Raw genomic sequence first — 18,139 nt, forward strand, 5'->3', positions numbered from 1 at the left:
AACTGGTTACTCTCCGAAATGGGCACCTCAGGCCTGGGGGGTGTGATGTAGCTCAGTTATAGAGTGCTTATGTAGCACACAGGACGCCTCGGCTATTCAGCACTGTGTACATTAGCGAGGTGGCTAACTCCTGTAACCTCTCACTGTCAAGGTGGGTGACAGATCAAAGCTCCAGGGTCATCCTCAACTACACAGTAACTTCAAGAGAAGCCTAGGACACGGCACCATCTTTAAGGAAAAGGCACTGCCGACATTCGGGCAGACCAGACACATCTTTATTAATGACATGGATACCCAGTTCAGCCAGGGAGTTCCTCAATGAGAGTCCTTGGAGTGGGTGGCACTGGGCCTCCCCAAAGCCGTTCTAACTCTCCAGTAAGCGTTGCCATCTCCTCAGCTGTCACCGCATGGGCTCGGTAGGCTCTGGCACAGTCTAGAGCCAGGGGTGTGAGGGCAGCCTCGTTTTCGTTGGTCCAAGCCAGCAGGAACTGGCACTTCTTCCGAGCCCGGTAAAGTCGATCTCGCTCTCCACCAACCACAGCCAGCTTCCGGGCTCGTCCCAGGGTCTGAGCGAGGTGCCCCAGTGCTGTCAGCGTGTACCCTTTCTGACTGACTGGACCCTCGCCCAGCAGGATGCGGGCAACTTCGTGCATAGCACCCCGCGTACCCAGGGGCCCAGGTGGGTGCTCGCCCGCTTCCAGTACGTGGGCTGCGGCCTGTAGGGCTTCCTCTGTAGAGCCAAAGACTTGCTGGGCTCCCAGGGCCCCAGAAACATCGAGCAGAGTGGTACATAAGTCAGAGAGTAGCGCGTCGTCGTCCCCTCCGTGATACAGGGCGAGAGTATGAGCGTAGGCGAACAGCACGTTGGGCAGCTGGAAGCGCACCAGCGGCGATGCCGGGCTGCGGCTCAGACTGGCCAGTGCTGGGATGCGAGCAGGCAATGCGGGCGGTCTGGCGGCACTAGAGTCTTCAGCAAGTGGCTCTGCGGCAGCGGCATCATCCCCGGATTGCAGCGCGGTCCTCGCAGGGGCGGGCTCCGGCTCCGCAAGATCTCTGTTCGCGGCATGATCCAGCTCCTCCAGCAAACGTGGGCCGGTGCCGCGGCCCCACCACCAGGGCCTCCACGGAGGCAGAAGGCGTCCGGCTTCGCCACGGCTCAGGAGCCGCTCGAACGCCGCCTTCTCAGCCGGCGTTAAACGTTCCCAAAGTCCAGAAAGGCCGCCCGGCCGCGCCCCGGGCCCGAGGCCTGCTTCCTCGGGCTCATCCTCGGCCTCGCGTTGTTCGCGCAGCCGGCGTAACGCGCCCGCCAGACGGCTGGGCGAAGCGCTTCGGCCACGGAGCTCTCGCAGCACTTGGTCGCGGTAAAAGTCTTCGGCGCAGGCGCCGTGCGCCCGGTAGCAGCGCAGCGAGCAGTAGGGAGCATTGCAGCGCGGGCAGGTGTAGCGCGCAGGCAGCGCTTCCCCGGCCGGGCAGAAGCCGCAGAGCCCAGCGGGCTCCATGGAAACTGGTGCCGCCTGTCCCGTAGCAGCTCCGCCACTTCCGGCGCTTCTTTGGTTATTTCCGCCTTTAGGTGTGGGGGTGGTTGGCGGGCGTGGCCTCCTTTCCGCACATTTCCGAAACTTCTCGGTAACTTTCGTGTCTCCAGTACTACTTTGAGCAAGCGCAGAAGTCGTCCAAGCTCTTCCAAACGGACAAGTTTGCTCGCCAAGTTAGGGAAAATTGTGTTGCTAATCCCAGTTTGTTCTTTATGATTGTACCAAATTGTACAAAAATAAACTAACTTTTAAATAACAAAACTAGCCACCACCACCACCACCACCAAACAACACACCAGAGTCTTAGCAGGGCGTAGTGGCACACGCTTTTTTTTTTCTTCTTCTTTTTTTTTTTTTTTTTTCGAAACAGGGTTTCTCTGTGTAGCCCTGGCTGTCCTGGAACTCACTCTGTAGACCAGGCTGGCCTCGAACTCAGAAATCCGTCTCTTCCTCCCAAGTGCTGGGATTAAAGGCGTGCGCCACCACCGCCCAGCGGCACACACTTTTAATTCCAGCGTTGGGTTGGCAAAGGTAGTCAGATTTCTGTGAGTTCCTGTAGTCAGTGCGTTCCAGGATAGAGCTACATAGTCATGCCCTATCTTGAAAAAAGAAAAGGCCATCAAAAGAATAACAACAGGCCGGACAGTGGTGGCGCACGCCTCTAATCCCAGCACTCGGGAGGCTGAGGCAGGCGGATTTCTGAGTTACGAGGCCAGCATGGTCTACAGAGTGAGTTCCAGGACAGCCAGGACTACACAGAGAAACTCTGTCCTGAAAAACTATTAATAATAATAACAACAGACAAAAATAAATGAATAAACCCGGCATGTTTAACAAATCTGGAGCTCAAAATACGTAACACGTAAGCATATCCAATTGAGGCCAGCCTGGGTCTATGTGAGACCCTGAATCAAACAAACAAACAAACAAAATGATAATGAGGGGCTGGAAAGATGGCTTAGCAGTTAAGAGCACTGACTACTTCCAGAGGTCCTGAGTTCAAATCCCAGTAACCACTTGGTGGCTCACAACCATCCTAATGAGATCTGATGCCCTCTTCTGGGATGTCTGAAGACAGCTACAGTGTACTTACATGTAATAAATCTTTTTTAAAAACCAACAATGTTTTCCCTCAAGTTGTGTTGAAATTTAGTTTGTATTGTTAAACATTATGAGGTCTATAGAGGGGTAGAAGGGTCGAGTGTTCTGCCTTAGTGGATCATCTGTAGGGCATGCCTGTAACAAAAACACTAAGTGTCCAGTCATAATGGAAAGTGAACCAACACAAACCCAAAAGCTGTCTGGCAGAGCCCATAGAATCTGTACCTTTCCAATACCACTTGTCACATTTCTGTATTTCGGCTCAGCTATCCTTTGGTTTCTTTGCCGTTTCAGTAAACACATCCTCTGTGATCTTCTCAGGATTCCTTCTTTTTTTTTTTTGTGACAGGGTTTCTCTGTGTAGCTCTGGCTGTCCTGGAACTCACTCTGTAGACCAGGCTGGTCTCGAACTCAGAAATCTGCCTGCCTCAGCCTCCCAAGTGCTGGGATTAAAGGCGTGTGCCATCACTGCCCATTTTTTTTTTTTTTCCTTCTTGAGACAAGGTCTCAAGCAGCTTCAGGCTGCCCTCCAACTGCCCATGTAGTCCTTTTCTAGGGACATGTTTAGTTTTTGAGACAGGGCTTCTCTGTGTAGCCCTGGCTGTCCTCAAACTCAGTGGCCTCCCTGCCTGGGATTGAGCGCTGAGATTCGAGTTCACTACAGCCCAGCCATAGGCTGTCACTGTGTAGCTATGGATAACTGGTACTATGCAGATCACAGTGACCTCAAACTCAGATCCACCTGCCTCCCCTATGCTAGCCACTATCTCTAGTTTTGTACTTTTTCTCTACAAAGAGCCTGAGTTGGGGATAGGAGCTCCTGCATTTGATTGAGCCTTGAATACTACTCAAGCCTGTTTATTTGCACCAGTAAATACCAGCACTTTTGAGGTTCAAAATCAGCCTGGCCTGCTTTTTGAGATTGAGTCTTAAAATAAAAACCAATCATGTGAAGCTGGGTGTGGTAGGGCACGCCTTTAATCCCAGCACTCAGGAAGCAGAGACAGGCGGATTTCTGAGCTCGAGGCCAGCCTGCTCTACAGTGAGTTCCAGGACAACAAGGGTTAGACGGAAACCCTGTCTCGAAAAACCAAAACAAAAAAAACCACCCCAAAACCAATCATGTACTTGCCTCTAATTCCTAACAACCTGAACTCCATCCCTACAACACACCTAAAAGATGTATTAACCCCCTCCTGACTGCGGGGCAGATCAACAACTCATTATAGACTAGTTTCTAAAGCTGGGTGATACCATGTTCCTTCTGCTTTGGGCTAGCTGATTCCAAATTCAGGGAAGACCGACTCTCTTCTACCCTGGCTATCCTGAACTCACTATGTAGACTAGGGTGGCCCATGAATTCAGATCTATTCGTCTCAGCCTCGCAAGTGCTGGAGCTAAAAATAAATAAATAAAAGGCACATTTGCTGTAATAATCTGAAGTTGGCCTTTGTGCTGACTGATGACCAAGACACTTTGCTAGCCTCTAGTCACAGCCTTACAAATGAAGAAAGCATAACAAGTCTGGGCACAGTGGTTTATTAGCATGGCAGGGTGGCAATAGGACTTAGGAATTGGCATTGGGGCCCTTCTTCTTCCCAAAGGTGGGCACAACATTGACAAAGCGCCGGTTGTACTGCATTCGCCTCTTGGCCCGGCCTGTCTTCTTCTTCTTCTTTTCCTGTTTGGCCACCTGGGGAAAGGAAGAACTGATCAGACCCTGGGTGACCTCTCCCATGCCTGGCATCCTGCCCACCAGCTCCTCTCCATAAAAGAGAACACAGACAGGAAATCCAAAGGTCTTCACTTTGCTGTGATAGAAAGAAACAAAGTCCAAACAGCAATCACTCACCTTGGGAGTCTGACCTCTCACTTTTCCAGCCCGAGCCAGGGAACCATGAACTTTACCTGTGTTAGGGGTGGGGAAAGGGATTAGGTTCAATAGCAAGGTCGCGCCCAGGGCAAGGCTTCCTCCCTCAACTCTTGAGCTTTTTTTTTTTTTTTTTTAAAAAAAGATTTATTTATTTATTTATGTAAGTACACTGTAGCTGTCTTCAGACACTCTAGAAGAGGGTATCAGATTTCGTTACAGATGGTTGTGAGCCACCATGTGGTTGCTGGGATTTGAACTTGGGACCTTTGGAAGAGCAGTAGGCGCTCTTAACCACTGAGCCATCTCACCAGCCCCAACTCTTGAGCTTTTCAATGACAAGTTGGGCCCCAACAAAGAATGAAAGTTGCACAGATTTAGAGACAGGGTCACAACATAGCTGTCCATGTCTGTCTTCCACTTCAAGTCACAACCAGTTTGTGCAGTGCTGAGGGCTGACAGATACTAAGGCAAGCTCTCTAAAAACCAATCCATACTCTTAGAGCTAACATTCTACACACAGAGCAAAGACAGGAGCACACTGAGAACCTAATAACCAGACTTTAATTAATTATTATTACTTTTTTTGCTTTTATCCTAGACACAGCTCCTCTGTGTAGCCCTGGAACTCAGTGATCCGATTGTGTTGCTGTCTCCCTACCTCCAGGTTTTAGTGGGGACACTGAGAACCAGACTTAACTATCACTTCGATCTAAAGTCCCTAGAAGGCACAAGTATACTATCAGAGAAATGACCTGTCACATGGTTTACCTACAGACATTCCATTAACTCTGAGAAAAAGCACTCACCTCCCAGCATGCGGCCTGCTACTTCCAGAGTGGTCAGGGCCTCTACACCACACTGGCCTAGGGTGGCCTCATCCTCCAGCGGCGAGCCTGCCAGAAGCACGACTTGATCTTCGGGGGCAATGCCTTCCAGGGAGGCCACATGATCCTTAAGGCAAAAAAGGTTGCAATGTTTATAAGTAGACAAACTTACCCCGTGGGCCTGGAGGTAAAGGGGTACAGTAGGGGTCAGGGATCAGTACATACTTACTTTAATCTGGGCGACCGTCTCCTGGCCGGTCACCTCGAGGGTGTGTAGTTCCTGGGCGCGGACAAAGAGCTGCATGTTGGCTACTGAAAGAAGAAAGGCTTGTGAATGACTATAGGGAGCAGCCCAGGAGAAAGGTCGCCGTACGGTAATCAGGGCGGGGGTTTGCGCGGTCTCCCATGCGGAAGGCCAGGCTCGCCGGGGACCCGGATGGAGACGGAGCGAAGGCCGCAGAACCGCCCTTGTACTTTACCTTCCCCACACCCTCTGAGCCCGTAGCCGGCTGGCTACCGAGCGTTCCTGGCCCAGCCGTCCCCGTGGCTCACCTAGCCCGCGGACGCCGCTGCTGCTACCGCGAAGATGGAGTCAAGAAAGAGGAAGAAGTGGGGGCGCGCACGTCCTCACCGCCTGCTGCGTGTGACGTCACTGCCGCGCGACCGCGCGGATCGCTGGTTGTTTGTACCGCCCACCGCCGTCCCAGCCCGCCCCTTACGCTGTACGCAGGCGTTCGGTCCCTGTGGCCTGCGTGCGCAGAGGGAGGCGGGGCGAGCCCGGCTGCGCGCGCTTATGACACTCTGTTGAGGAGCCAAGATGGCAGCAGCCGTGTTCCGAGCCGCTTTGCCGATCTGGAGGAGCTGCCTCCGTCGGAACTACGGGCGACGGAAGCTGGTGAGAGCCCCGTGGACAGAAGGCTGTGGGTGATCCTCACTGTTGCTCATGACCACCCTGAACTTCGTATTTCCTCAGGAGGCCTTAGATTTGCTATGTACTCCGCTTCATTCTTGTATGGAGGGTAGATGAAGGGTGGAGAGGGCAGGTGCAGAGCCTGGACCGCGCTTGGAGAGTCTGGGTTTTGGAATGTGGCTGCCGCATCCCTCGAGTTGGGTAAGACCGAGAGCAGCTGTATGTCCCCGCTCGGTGCCTGGTCGATCAAGCATGTCATTTTGGAGTTAAAGAGTTTCAAAACCATGTTCAAAGACAAATACTGAAGGATCCTGTGTTGGTCAGTCGTATGCTTAGTCGGTTTTTCCGGATTATGCACGTTTGCCATTTGAGTCCTGGAGACGTCTTGGGATTCAGACTTGAGAGTTGTTTTTCCAGGTCACTCCCACCCCCACCCCCGGTATCATTCACACTAAAATATCTAAGTCTGGTGCTTTTCTCAGTTCAAGTTTTTTACTCATGCTTTTTTTTTTATAGCTAAAATTCTCCCGTGTTAATTAAACTAAAGGAAAGATGATTTGTTTTGCCTTAGAGCCAGACCCAGGGGCCTCCTGATAACCCCGGCTTTGTGGAGTCTGTGGATGAGTACCGATTTGTGGAGCGCCTGCTCCCCCCTACCAAAATCCCAGAGCCACCAAAACATAAACATTATCCTACTCCTAGTGGTTGGCAGCCTCCCAGAGGTGAGTTGAACGCTAGAGGCTTTGGACTTTCCAGTGGGCTTTGAAGTTCTAAGATGTAGGAGGGTTAGTATTGTCCTACCTCTGTTGGGGAAGGAACCAACAGTAGCACCCTATGTTCCTGGGGTGAGGTCTTCCCTTGAAAAAGCAGAGAAGACCCATGTGTGTGGAGTTCTCTTCTTCCAGTCCAACGAACCCTATGTAACAGAATGCAGCTTAGCAGACAGGCAAGTCTGGGGGCGGGGCTGTTTGGAATTTGGCTCTGTCTTTCATTGTTGGTGTGATTTCTTTAGTCATTTAGTTTTTCCTAACCTCAAATTCAGCAAAATGGGTATCATCTCAGTATGTGAAACCTTAACACAGAGTCCAATGTGTGGGTTTTTTTTTTTTTTTTTTTTTTTGGTAAAGTCTCATTGCCAGTACAAGGTTTTAGGACTGTTGGCACTACAGAGAGACCAAGAGGGCTGAAGAGATTGCTCATCAATTAAGAGCACTAGCTCCTCTTCCAAGGAACTCAGGTTCAATTTCCAGGACCTACCCACCTGGTAGCTCACAACCATGTGTAATTCCAATTCCAGGTGATGCGACAGCCTCACACAGACATGTAGGCAAACCACTAATTCACACACACACACACAAAACCCCAAAGAATCCCTTTAACTCCCATCTCTTTGTTCCAGATGCGGTCAGCCTCACTGGGTCAATGGGAAAGGAGAGAGTAGTCCCCGAGCTGAGGGGTGGGGGGTCCCCAAAGATGCAGGTAGATAGATAGATAAACACACACACTCTAGTAAACTGCTTTTATTTGTTTTTTTAAAAATATTTATTTATTTATTTATTATATGTAAGTACACTGTAGCTGTCAGACACTCCAGAAGAGAGTATCAGATTTCATTACAGATGGTTGTGAGCCACCATGTGGTTGCTGGGATTTGAACTCAGGACCTTTGGAAGAGCAGTCAGCGCTCTTAACCTCTGAGCCATCTCACCAGCCCCTTATTTATGTTTTTAAGTAAGTGTGTGTAACCTTGGCTATCCTAGTCTTTAATCTGTGGATCACACTGGCTCCAAACTCAGAAATTCCACTACTGGGATTAAAGGAATGTGCCACCATGCCTGCCTTCATTTGTTTGCTTGTTTGTAGACAGGGTTTTTCTTTATAGCTCTGGCTGTCTTGGAACTCACTTTGTAGACCAGGCTGGGCTCCCACACCTGCCTCTTCCTCCACGGTGCCGGGATTAAAGGTGTGCGCCAGCATGCCCAGCCTCACTTCTAGGCATGAGTAGTCGTGCCCAGCTCCTTTTCTGTTGAGCACTTAGATGGTAGCAGGTCTATGTGGGGACCATAGGACCAAGGTAATAATTCAGCCTTGACTCTGAACTGAAGGACAGACGAGATGATCTGAAGTCTAAGGCAGTCTTGTCCATTAGGATTTAATACATTATAGCAGGTGCAGTAGGCCTGTAATCTTAGAACTTGGGAGGTGTAAAGAGTTCAAGGTCTTAGCTACATAGAGTTTGAGACCAGCAAACCCTGACAGAGCCCTTTGCAGCTTCTGTGAGGGGAAAGGCCTTGGTTGAGGTGGATGAGGCTATGATAAGCTGGCTTTTTGTACTGTATCCCTTTATAGATCCTCTTCCCAGCTTGCCCTACTTTGTTCGTCGCTCTCGGATGCACAATATTCCTGTCTACAAGGAGATCACACACGGAAACCGACAGATGACCTTGATTCGGAAGGTGGAAGGTGACATCTGGGTAAGTGGCTTGGGTATGTACCGGAATCTTCCAGGGATGAAGGCGTGGGGTCCTGTGATTAGAAACTTGTGACTGGAGTTTATCTTTCCCCAGGCCCTACAGAAGGATGTGGAAGAATTTCTGAGCCCACTGCTGGGAAAGACACCTATCACCCAGGTTAATGAGGTGACAGGTACTCTTCGAATCAAGGGCTACTTTGACGAGCAGCTTAAAGCCTGGCTTCTTGAAAAAGGCTTCTGAGGCCTGATGGTCAGCCCTGTGGCGGTGGTCACCACAGACTGGCCTCCAGAGAGGAGGTGGATTTGAGTCTCTGGAATGGGATACAAAGATTAGGGCTTAAGTACTTAGGATGAAAGGGCTTTGAGATAAGGCCTTGCTTTCATAAAGTGCAAGTAGACCTGTGTGTCCAAGTGTCCACTTGAGAGCTGTCCCAACATGGGAGGCCACAGCAACAATCAAGCTAACAAAAGCAGACATTAACTGCTGTATAGATAATCTCTTGTGCATTGTGTGGAAGCATCCCCTGTCAATCAAAAGCTGATGGCCAGTGAGCTGAGGCAGGACTAGAAGGCGGGGAATCTGATAGGGACATTCCCCCTGGACTTTCCCCTGGACTCAGAGGAAGTGGGTGTGGCAAACTCGAGGAGAGGAAACCCACCAGCCATGCGGTGACGTAGTCTCGTTTAAACGGGTTCAATGGGCTATGAACTAGTGGGAACAAAACTAGTTTATGGCCATAAGTATTGCACATACAAATGAGCCTGTAAGTCATAATTCAGGAACTGGGCTGAGCACCAGTGGAAAAGCCCGAGATTACAAACTGCTGTCCCATTATAAACTGTAATACATTTCCTTATGTTTGCTGTTCTGGAAGCGACCACCCAACCCTGTTCTGGGGGCTTCACAGCATAGACCCATCAGGGAATCAATCCTTGACCTAGAGCTCCTGCTATAGGCAGGGCAAGGTGGAAGCTATGGAACAGAAGACACAGTGCAGCGAAAAGACATGGACTGGAGTGGATGAGACAAGCAATATCTTAGGTTCTGAGTGCTGTACTAGGTAGGGTTGGGGAATCACCCTGTGACCTGTAATCAACTATACAGGGGTGGGTGTGAAGACAAAATGTAGACCTTTCACTTCTAGCACCCACCTCACCAGTCACATGTCCAACCCACCATTAAACTGGCTAAAGTGTTAAACGGTGTTCAGAACCTGCCTACCCTGTGTGACCTCAGACCTAAGGTAGCGATACCACCCTCCCAGTGCTCTCTAGTTGCTGATCTTTGCATCCTCATCCAAGGAACCACAGGCCGTTCCATTCTTAGGTCTACAGACTAATAAGCACATGAGCCCAGCCCACCCTAGGTGACACGTTCTACCAGTCATTAATGCAAGTTTTTATTGAGCTGTATATACAATTTAAGCTATTAAAATTTATACAATATTTACAAATTAAATAATCATCTGAAACTCTCCAGAGACTCCTGTAACACAAAACCAAAAGAAGGAAGCAGCAGCTAGGCCTTGGCTCCTTAGGCCTGGCCTAGCCCAGAGCTTGTTCTAAACTGCAAAGTCCAGGTACCTAGCCCCACACCTGCTCCTCCTTCCTGGGATCAAGCATTCAAATTCAGAAGACAAAATTTAAGCCCAAAGCCACTAGGTACAGAATAGTTCCAATCCTGACGACGTCCCACAGGTTGGAGGTGGCCTGCCTTGGATTCTGGGGAGCAGCACACACCCTTAGCCAGGCCCACCAGGCAGTGGCTGCTGGGTGAGATGGGGAAAGAGCTGGGGAGGGGCAGGGCAGGGTCCCTCAGTGCTGCCCGCCTGTGCCCCACCCCCAGGCATTCCTTTCCCTGAGTTGTGTGGTTGCCAGTAAGACATGGAAATGCCACAGGGCTTCGGGGGGCACAGCCACCATCACAAAGAGGTTCTGGGAAGACTGGGCTAGAGGAAAGAGACTGGTGCCAGTCTTGGCAGGAGGGTGGGGCAAGGTCCTGGTCTGTCTTCAGCCCCTCTGGGTTTCCACACTTGGGAACAGAAGCTAATACTGTTCGGCACTGTAGCATGGTCCCATACTCACAAGCAGGGCTTGGAGGGGCTTCACCTTCTCCCAGAAAGCATAGGAGAGAAGGCTTACCAGAGATTCAGCTTCTACTTTCAAGGCCCAGTTGAACATGGCAGAAGTGGAGGAAGGTTAGAGCTGACCAGTATCTCCATGGCTGCCAGGGGCACTGGGGATGGATCAACTGGAAGCCCAGACACTTCTCCTTGATCCTCAGAGACCCTGCCAAGTCTTTCTCACTGGGGTTACTACTCCCTGGTGCAAGCAGAGAGGGAGCTGGCACTTGGTGGCAGGACGTGTTCCAGTGAGGGCCACTCAAGAGAACAGGGCCAGGTCTGGGCAGTGTCAGTGGGCAACGGGGGACTCCAGCTTCTGCAGGCGACGCCGGCGGAGTTCTGCGGCATCAGGCTCTCCGTCCTCGGGAAGCTCCTCTGCAATGCCCACCGACTCAGGAGCTAGGAGGAGAGGCCAGAGGTGAAGCCCGGAGAACACCTCATCCCACCCAAGAGGTTCCTCACTTACCAGGAGGCTTTTCTGCTTCAGGAATTGGTGGGGAAGCTCCCGGAGACGGGGTAGGAGCCTCAGAGCTGGGGGTGCTGGTGGAAGGGGCAGCAGATACCACTGGAGAGGCAGTCTCTTCAGTGGGGTTCACTGAAGTAGCTGGCCTGGGGGGCCTGCCAAGAGAAGGGACAAGAGGCCTGACCTTGGCCTTCTGGGCTGCAGAGATTCTCCTACCACCCACCCACCACCATTAGCCTTGCAGGACAAGCTCTAAGGCAAGCTATCCTTGAGTCCTTGTGATGAGTTAAGTATAAGTGAATAGGCGGGTTGGATGATCAGGTGGAGCAATGAAAGGGTCGAGTAGTTCGGCCTGAGGATTCTAAATCACTTGCAGGCAGACAGCTGACACTTTCCTATTAGTCTTCAGTCTCCACTGATAGGGTGGGCACTGAGCAGGTCAGAAGGCTCAAGCCTTGGACTCGGCCTTCCTACCAGGCCTCTGCACAAGTCACATATGACTAGGGATTTGATTTTTATTCTAATATACAAGTCTGGGAGGGTGGTATCGCTACCTTAGGTCTGAGGTCACACAGGGTAGGCAAGTGATGACACTAGCACTTAGGCATGGTCAGGATGGCTTCAGGTGACTGTTACCTGCTCCCTCAGTGTGTCAGCCCTGGCAGACGTGAGGTGATGAGTTGTAGCAGCGAATGTCAAAAATAATTTGAGCTTAGTAAAAAACAAGTAAATCTCACAGCCAGCTCACTAATAAATTGATCCTCCATGGCTGTGCAGATGCACTTCCTGAATGAAGGATGAAAGAAGGCAGAGTGGCCAAGAGCTCCTGTGCACGCCTGTAGACAGGTGGCCTGAATACAGGGTGCATGGGAAACATGTCAAAACCACATGGGACCTTTTTGGAACGCTACTGAATGTGGCATGCGTACCCCAGGGAGGCCAGCACAGTGAGGTACTGGTTGATTTGAAGCATGGCAGCATCCAGTAGTGTATGTATGTTGCGCAGACTCTGCAGCCGGGCCTCCAGGTGCTGTCTCTCATGGCCCTCTAGCGCTCGCAGCTCCTCTGGGGTTAGGCCAGCAAAGCCCGCAGGGGGTACAGGCATTGGGGGGAAGGCTGGCAGGAGATACAGAGGTCAGTCTGAGCTACCTGGGCCTTAGCTCTCTACCCCAGACATCCCAGAGAGTGGCCAACTTACCAAAAGGTGGAGGCAGAGGCATACCCATCCAAGGAGGAGGGAAAGGGAAGCCAGGGGCAGGACCAGCCTCTGGGCCAGGTACAGAGCCAGGTGCTGGGGCAGAAGTACTGGTGCCAGCAGCTGTGGTGGTGGCTGCTCCACTAGGCCGAGAAACGGCTGGCAAATGCAAAATGGAAGTCAGTCTCTAGGTCTCCAGATCCGACTGCCACCCCCCCAGCTGCCTTGGCATGCACAAGGCTCACCTGCACTGGTGGGTGGAGGGGCCGCAGCCTCTCCTGAGCTTGGGGGAGGCGGGACAGGTGGAAAGGGACCCATTGGGGGCCACAGTGGGAACATGCCTGGAGGAAAAGGAGGCAGGAGGCCCTGGGGGACTGCAGAGAAACAAACAGTAGTGAGAAGAGGGCTGGGCTGACAGTTCCACCCCAGGCAGTGCGCTTGGCTACTAGGAGATCTCCTCCACTCTGGCAGGCCCTGCTTACCACTCATCATTTGTCTATTTCTCATCTTCTCACCCCTTCCTACCCAGAATGAGCTTCTGGGGGGCAGACATCTGGGATTCCCCAGCACTGTTGGTACCCAGCCCAGGGCAAGTACCTGAGGACAAGGAAGGTCCTCTGTGGGCAAATGAAGGGCCACTTACAATTAGGGGGCTGTGGCAGCAGCGGTTGGGGATGAGGGGCAGGGGGTGGTCCTTGGTCGGCAGGCTCAGGAGGTGGTGGTGACTGGGCTGGCAACGATGCCCGCAGGACATCCATACGGCATGTCGGGCAGGTCTGCTGTCTCTGGAACCAGGAGCGCAGGCAGCTGGGAGTAAGATCAGGCAGTGGTCAGCAGGTCCCCATGAGCCTGTGCTCACGATGCAGGTCCCCCAGACCTTCTCCCACCTCGTGTGAAAGATGTGGTTGCAAGGCAATCTCTTAGCACCAGTCACCATTTCTTCTCTGCAGATGATACAGACGTTATCCATTGCCTGGAGCTCCTCGGGGGTGGCATCTGGGTACCTGGTTAAGATGGCAGAGCACATGTCAAGACCAGAACGGAAGCACAGGGATCTCGGAGGTTGGGAGAGCAGCCAGAACAAGCCCACTCACAGTGTGTTCATGTTGCGGATGGCTCGGCGAGACATGATGGCATCTGTCACAGCTTTCTTGAACTGCCTGAAGAGACAAGTCAGTGAGTGAAAGAAGACATGGGAGAGACCAGTCTGAGGAAGTAAGGGACAAGGCTGGACTCACCTCATGGCCAGGTACATGGGCCTAATGGCAAAGAGTGGGAATGTGTGCACCTTGATCATGATGGTCATGAAGGCCATGTACAGCAGGACCTTGATAAAGCCTGAGGAGGAAAGGGAGAACGCAGCTGGCCATAGGGCTGGCAGACACACCAACGGATGCTGCTGTGGACCGGAAGAGGCCCAGGATTCCGTTACCTGTAAACAGCTCCGTGTAGAGCATGTATACAGCCTTGTTGTCCCAGGGGTTCTCGCTCTGGAGGTCCACGGAGTGCAGCACATACTTGATGAAGATGGTAAGCACCATGGTCATCAGAATGGCGTACTGGAGGGAGGGACAGGAGACGGATATGAGCACCAGCTTCCCCTTGCTCTAGCCAGGCTAGGCTTCAAGACAGAGGTGCAGCGACACCAACACAGATGGGGTCCTCCCAGTCTGGGACGAAAGCAACTGACTCAACCTCCCAAGCATTAACTGTCACCTATGAACACAGCACAAGGCCCAGCATGTGGTAAGCACTCGGCAGATGTGAGCTGGGACACGTCTCCTGGGTGATCCACCCAGCAGTTTTCTCTTTTCCATTCATAGCCAGCTGTGACATCAGCCTCCAGGAAGGCTTGCTAAGGTACTTGGTCAAGAATCTTCTACACTACACCAGCCTTCCTTTGTGTCCTTCGGCAATAGCCTAGAAGTCTATGAGGGTGGCCAGGACTACATGGCAGAGGCTCCCTGGTGGCCAGTAAGTGGGTAGAGACATGGCAGGCCCTCGGAAGCACTTGTGGGGTTGCTCACAGCACACGCAGCACCAGCTCAGCTTCTTCCCCCAAACCAGTTTTACCTCGAAGCCAAATACCAGCTGCACAGAAGCCCCACGGGTCAGGATGCTGTGATAAGCGTGGCTGACGAAGAGGAAGTCCAGGATACCCAGGAGAAGCATGAGAGCTGTGGAGACCCCCAAAGGGAGGGAAGCGAGGTCAGCAGAGCCTTCTGTCCACGACAATCCCACCCCATGGCCGTCGACCGCACCATCTACTTAGATGTGTACACCTAAGCCGAATCAGCCCCCTGGGAACTACTTGTGCCCAGGCAGGGTGTTGGGGCAACCCAGGCCCAGGGGAGAAGGCAGAGCGCTGAGCGTCCGGGCAGTTAAGAAGCCCTGGAGTGGAACTGAGTAGAGACTATGCAAATGAACTTCTTAAATTATCTTTCCTGTGCAGCTGTGGGTGGAGGGGCAGCCATAGGTTTTGACTTTTCACAGTCTACTCCTCAGTGGCCCCTTTTCCCTCAAGTCACCCCCACGTCTTCATGAGTCTCACTTACAGACGATGCGGCAGTGGAAGAGCCAGGAGATGTTGGGGCTGCGTTCCATCTGAGGCAGAGAGGGACACCATCAAGATGGTTGGGGTTGCCCCATACCCCAATCCACTGGCATGCCCATCAGCCACTCCCAACTCACAAAGTCCACACGGTCTTCGGCCAACCAATGGAAACATTTGAGGAAGAGGAGCAGCGTAAAGAGTGCCACAAAGCGAGGGCTGAAGTCATCCCGAAAAACGGTGAAGGCCAAACAAGTCTCCGTGACAGCATACCAGGACCGCTCCAGAAGGTGCTGTGGGGTGACAGGGATGATGTGAACACCAATCATTTGGGTTCCCTCCTTTGAACCCTGTCCTTTGGGGCCACCAACATATTACCTCCATCTCTGCTGCCCTCAGCTGCCCGAAGAACACCTTGCCCATCACCTTGCCCAAGAGGAAGACAAGGACAAAGGCCTGGATGTACAGGACCTGGGGGTGAGGAAAGGTCGTGCTTGGAGGTTATTTTCTGCTTTCGCCTGCCTGGGGCTCATCATTCTGACAGGTCCCCAAGACTGTCCTAGATCATTCCAAGTCAGGCGGCCTGAGGCTATTTCCTACTTCTATGACATGTAGCCCCACTTCTGCCCCTCCTTCCCTCCCCGGGCATTCCTTCTTCCCTGAGCCCTGAACTCACTGCCATGCTGGGGCTGGACTTGGTCAAATACACTACAGTGGGGTAGAACTGGTGTTTGAGGTAGTAGGCGTGAGCCACCACTGCCCCGGTCAGCGCCAGGCTGGCTGCCATCATCACTGCGGTGCGGAACATCGCCCTGGCCCAGAGACCTGCACAAGGAAAATGACATTTGTGATATCCACACTATGCAAACCTAGCACAGTCCCTGGCAGAGTGTAAGAGCAAACGCTCATTTCACCTTGACAGCCATTAGATTCAAAACAGCATATACTCCCTGTTTCACAAACGAGAAACTGGGACTCAAAGGGGTTAGAGGCTCACACTGATGCAAGGCCTAGAACTTGGATCAGTCTCGTTTCAAATCTAGGGCTCTTCCACGCTGTCTGCCAAGGCGCCTCCTCTAGGGAGTCACTGAGGCAAAGTTAGGAGGAGGGGGGCTGCCACCGCTGACCCTCTGAAGGAGCTGGGATGAAAGGCTTTAGAGGTCGGTTCGCTGGGCCCGCCACGGGTGGAGGAGGCAAGGTGCAGAGGGCACAGCTTGAGAAGGCGACACCACCAGTGACAGCTGTGCCAGGGTGGTCAGCGTAGACGCGCGCCCAGCGGGGTACGTCAGCCTGGAACCCGGTGGTCCCCCCCCCCCCAAGCAGTGTCCACTCTGAGAACCGGAGAAACGGCCGACCGCCAGGGTGCAGCGGCGGGGCTGAGAACCTGTCAGGTCGCCTCGCATTCGCGCACCTGTGAACGCTACGAGTTGGGAACCTCGCAGGCGGGGCCTGGCCTCTGGAACGGTGGCCGCGCCGCCGCCTGAGGTCTCCAGCCATCTGACAGGCCGAAAACTGGCGGCCGAACGCAGCGGGGCGGGCTGATCGCAGTGACCCCAAAGGACAAGGTCCTAGACGCCGACCCCCCCAACCCCAACCAGGCCCAGACCCACTCACCAGGAGCCCAGCGCCGCGAGCACGCTCAATCACCGCGACTGCGGCAGCCGCTCCGGTTAACAACACTCCCCACCCCCTGCGAACCGGAACTTCGGGGGTAAGACACCTCACTTCCGGCGGCGCGGGGCGCGGCGGAGTGGACCGTACCAAGTTCGCTTTGCGCGCTCCGATCTCGCCTGCGCTTCTGGGGCCCGTGCGCAAGCAACCGGAACGAGCGAGAGCTGTGACGTGTGGTCGCGACCAGGAGGGCAGCGAGAGAGGGCTGAAGCCCGCCACTTGCTAGTCGCCGTGGTTGAATCACCACCCTAAACTCCTCCAAGACTCCGGCTCTCAGAGTGCCTGGAAGATGGGGCGTTCCGCGGGCCGAGCCATTTGGACGGGGGGCAGGAGCGAGCAAGGGCCAGACTTTATGTCAGGCATGAAAGAAATAAAATGTGTAAGCGCCTCATTCCAGGGATAGCTACAACACGGTAAGAAGTTAAGTGCTTCTCGAAAAAAAGCGGTGCAGAAAACAGATATAGGTCTTCCCAGGTTACCTCCCCCCAACGCAGGGTGTGTAGGAGTGAGTTTGTTCCCGTGGCTACCGCTGATTGGTTGCGATAAAGTTACGCGGACCAATGAGAAAAGAAAGGAAAAATTTCTGGCCTATAGGGAAAGAAAAGCAGGTGAGTGGTTGCTAGGGTCTGTAGGCAGAGTGGCCCTGGACTGGGTGCCACGGCAGCTGGATGCCAGCTGAGAAAGCTCAGTCCATAGGCCCGGGATCCCTATCCCGCCTTGGGGGACGCTTACGGGGCCCGCAAAAGGAGCAGTGCTTGGGTGTCCGGACTGACATGAAACAGAGCGCCAGTTATTTCTAGGTTGGGGTGGAGAGTTCTGTGCGAAGGCGTTGACTTTTCAACACCCCAAAAGCTCAGTGTTCATCCCTGGGAGATAGCCAGACCCTTTGTTCTGAGCTGTTTCTGTCTGTTAGGGCTCACACAATCAGTATAGACGCAAACAGAATGGAAACTGAAAGCGGACGCCTCATTACCCAGGTTTATCAGCTAGAGGGTGCTCCTCCCATTTTTAACTCGGACTCACTACGAATTCAGAGGCCTAAGGGGGGGAAAAATCAAATATAAGAATTCATGAAGATTCACTGGAGGAATTTATACTGTGGGAGTTACAACACGGACTGTGAATACAGAACCGGAGGTGACTGTGTTGTTAAAATATAACACTTTTATAAGCGTCCTGCATATCAGACGTTTACTTACAACTCATAACTAGCAAAATTAAAGTTATGAAGTAGCAACGAAATAATTATGGTTGGGGTCACAACACGAGGAACTGTATTAAAGGGTCTCAGTGTCAGTGTCTGACTGCCCCTCAGCCCCTGTGCTCTTGGTCTCAGTCATCTTCACCACCACCTGTTGTCTTTAACAGTTAAAGTCCTGAGATGGCTCCTCTTTCCTTCCTCCTTAAGGCTAGCTATGAC

The 18,139-nt window shown here is 52.7% G+C and overlaps 4 protein-coding genes across 8 annotated transcripts in view; 1 reads left to right on the top strand and 3 right to left on the bottom strand.

Moving 5' to 3' along the window:
* Nucleotides 1–6,004, bottom strand: part of Fau (FAU ubiquitin like and ribosomal protein S30 fusion) — a 106,004-nt gene extending 100,000 nt beyond the window's left edge. The window contains exons 1-5 of one of the 5 annotated variants that reach the window (XM_085834006.1): nt 5,886–6,004; nt 5,563–5,645; nt 5,316–5,460; nt 4,489–4,544; nt 4,174–4,329 (exon numbers count right to left, since the gene is read on the bottom strand). In XM_085834006.1, coding sequence (XP_085690132.1) covers nt 4,204–4,329; nt 4,489–4,544; nt 5,316–5,460; nt 5,563–5,637 — 402 coding nt within the window. In that variant the 5' untranslated portion in view covers nt 5,638–5,645; nt 5,886–6,004 and the 3' untranslated portion in view covers nt 4,174–4,203. Of the gene's footprint in view, nt 1–4,159; nt 4,545–5,315; nt 5,461–5,562; nt 5,646–5,885 lie in introns of those variants that run through there. The other 4 variants (XM_021152532.3, XM_085834004.1, XM_085834003.1 and 1 more) reach the window with 4 other exon arrangements.
* Znhit2 (zinc finger HIT-type containing 2) lies at nt 230–1,535 on the bottom strand. The gene has a single exon (XM_021152010.3). The coding sequence runs from the start codon at nt 1,497–1,499 to the stop codon at nt 300–302; it is 1,200 nt and encodes a 399-aa protein (XP_021007669.1). The 5' UTR covers nt 1,500–1,535; the 3' UTR covers nt 230–299.
* Nucleotides 6,005–6,083: 79 nt separating the features above from the next.
* Mrpl49 (mitochondrial ribosomal protein L49) lies at nt 6,084–10,191 on the top strand. Its single transcript, XM_021152531.3, has 4 exons — nt 6,084–6,228; nt 6,815–6,965; nt 8,593–8,717; nt 8,811–10,191. The coding sequence occupies exons 1-4, from the start codon at nt 6,151–6,153 to the stop codon at nt 8,955–8,957; spliced, it is 501 nt and encodes a 166-aa protein (XP_021008190.1). The 5' UTR covers nt 6,084–6,150; the 3' UTR covers nt 8,958–10,191.
* Syvn1 (synoviolin 1) lies at nt 10,101–17,208 on the bottom strand. Its single transcript, XM_021152530.2, has 16 exons — nt 16,663–17,208; nt 15,725–15,873; nt 15,427–15,519; nt 15,189–15,341; nt 15,053–15,101; nt 14,571–14,674; nt 13,930–14,056; nt 13,736–13,835; nt 13,592–13,657; nt 13,385–13,501; nt 13,141–13,304; nt 12,743–12,871; nt 12,501–12,656; nt 12,232–12,418; nt 11,306–11,457; nt 10,101–11,238 (listed from the first exon to the last, which is right to left on the bottom strand). The coding sequence occupies exons 2-16, from the start codon at nt 15,854–15,856 to the stop codon at nt 11,129–11,131; spliced, it is 1,839 nt and encodes a 612-aa protein (XP_021008189.1). The 5' UTR covers nt 15,857–15,873; nt 16,663–17,208; the 3' UTR covers nt 10,101–11,128.
* Between the last annotated feature and the right edge of the window lie 931 nt (nt 17,209–18,139).

The sequence above is a fragment of the Mus caroli genome, unplaced genomic scaffold (genome assembly GCF_978045245.1).
Source record: "Mus caroli unplaced genomic scaffold, Mus_caroli_1 scaffold_20, whole genome shotgun sequence".
Lineage (NCBI taxonomy): Eukaryota > Metazoa > Chordata > Mammalia > Rodentia > Muridae > Mus > Mus caroli.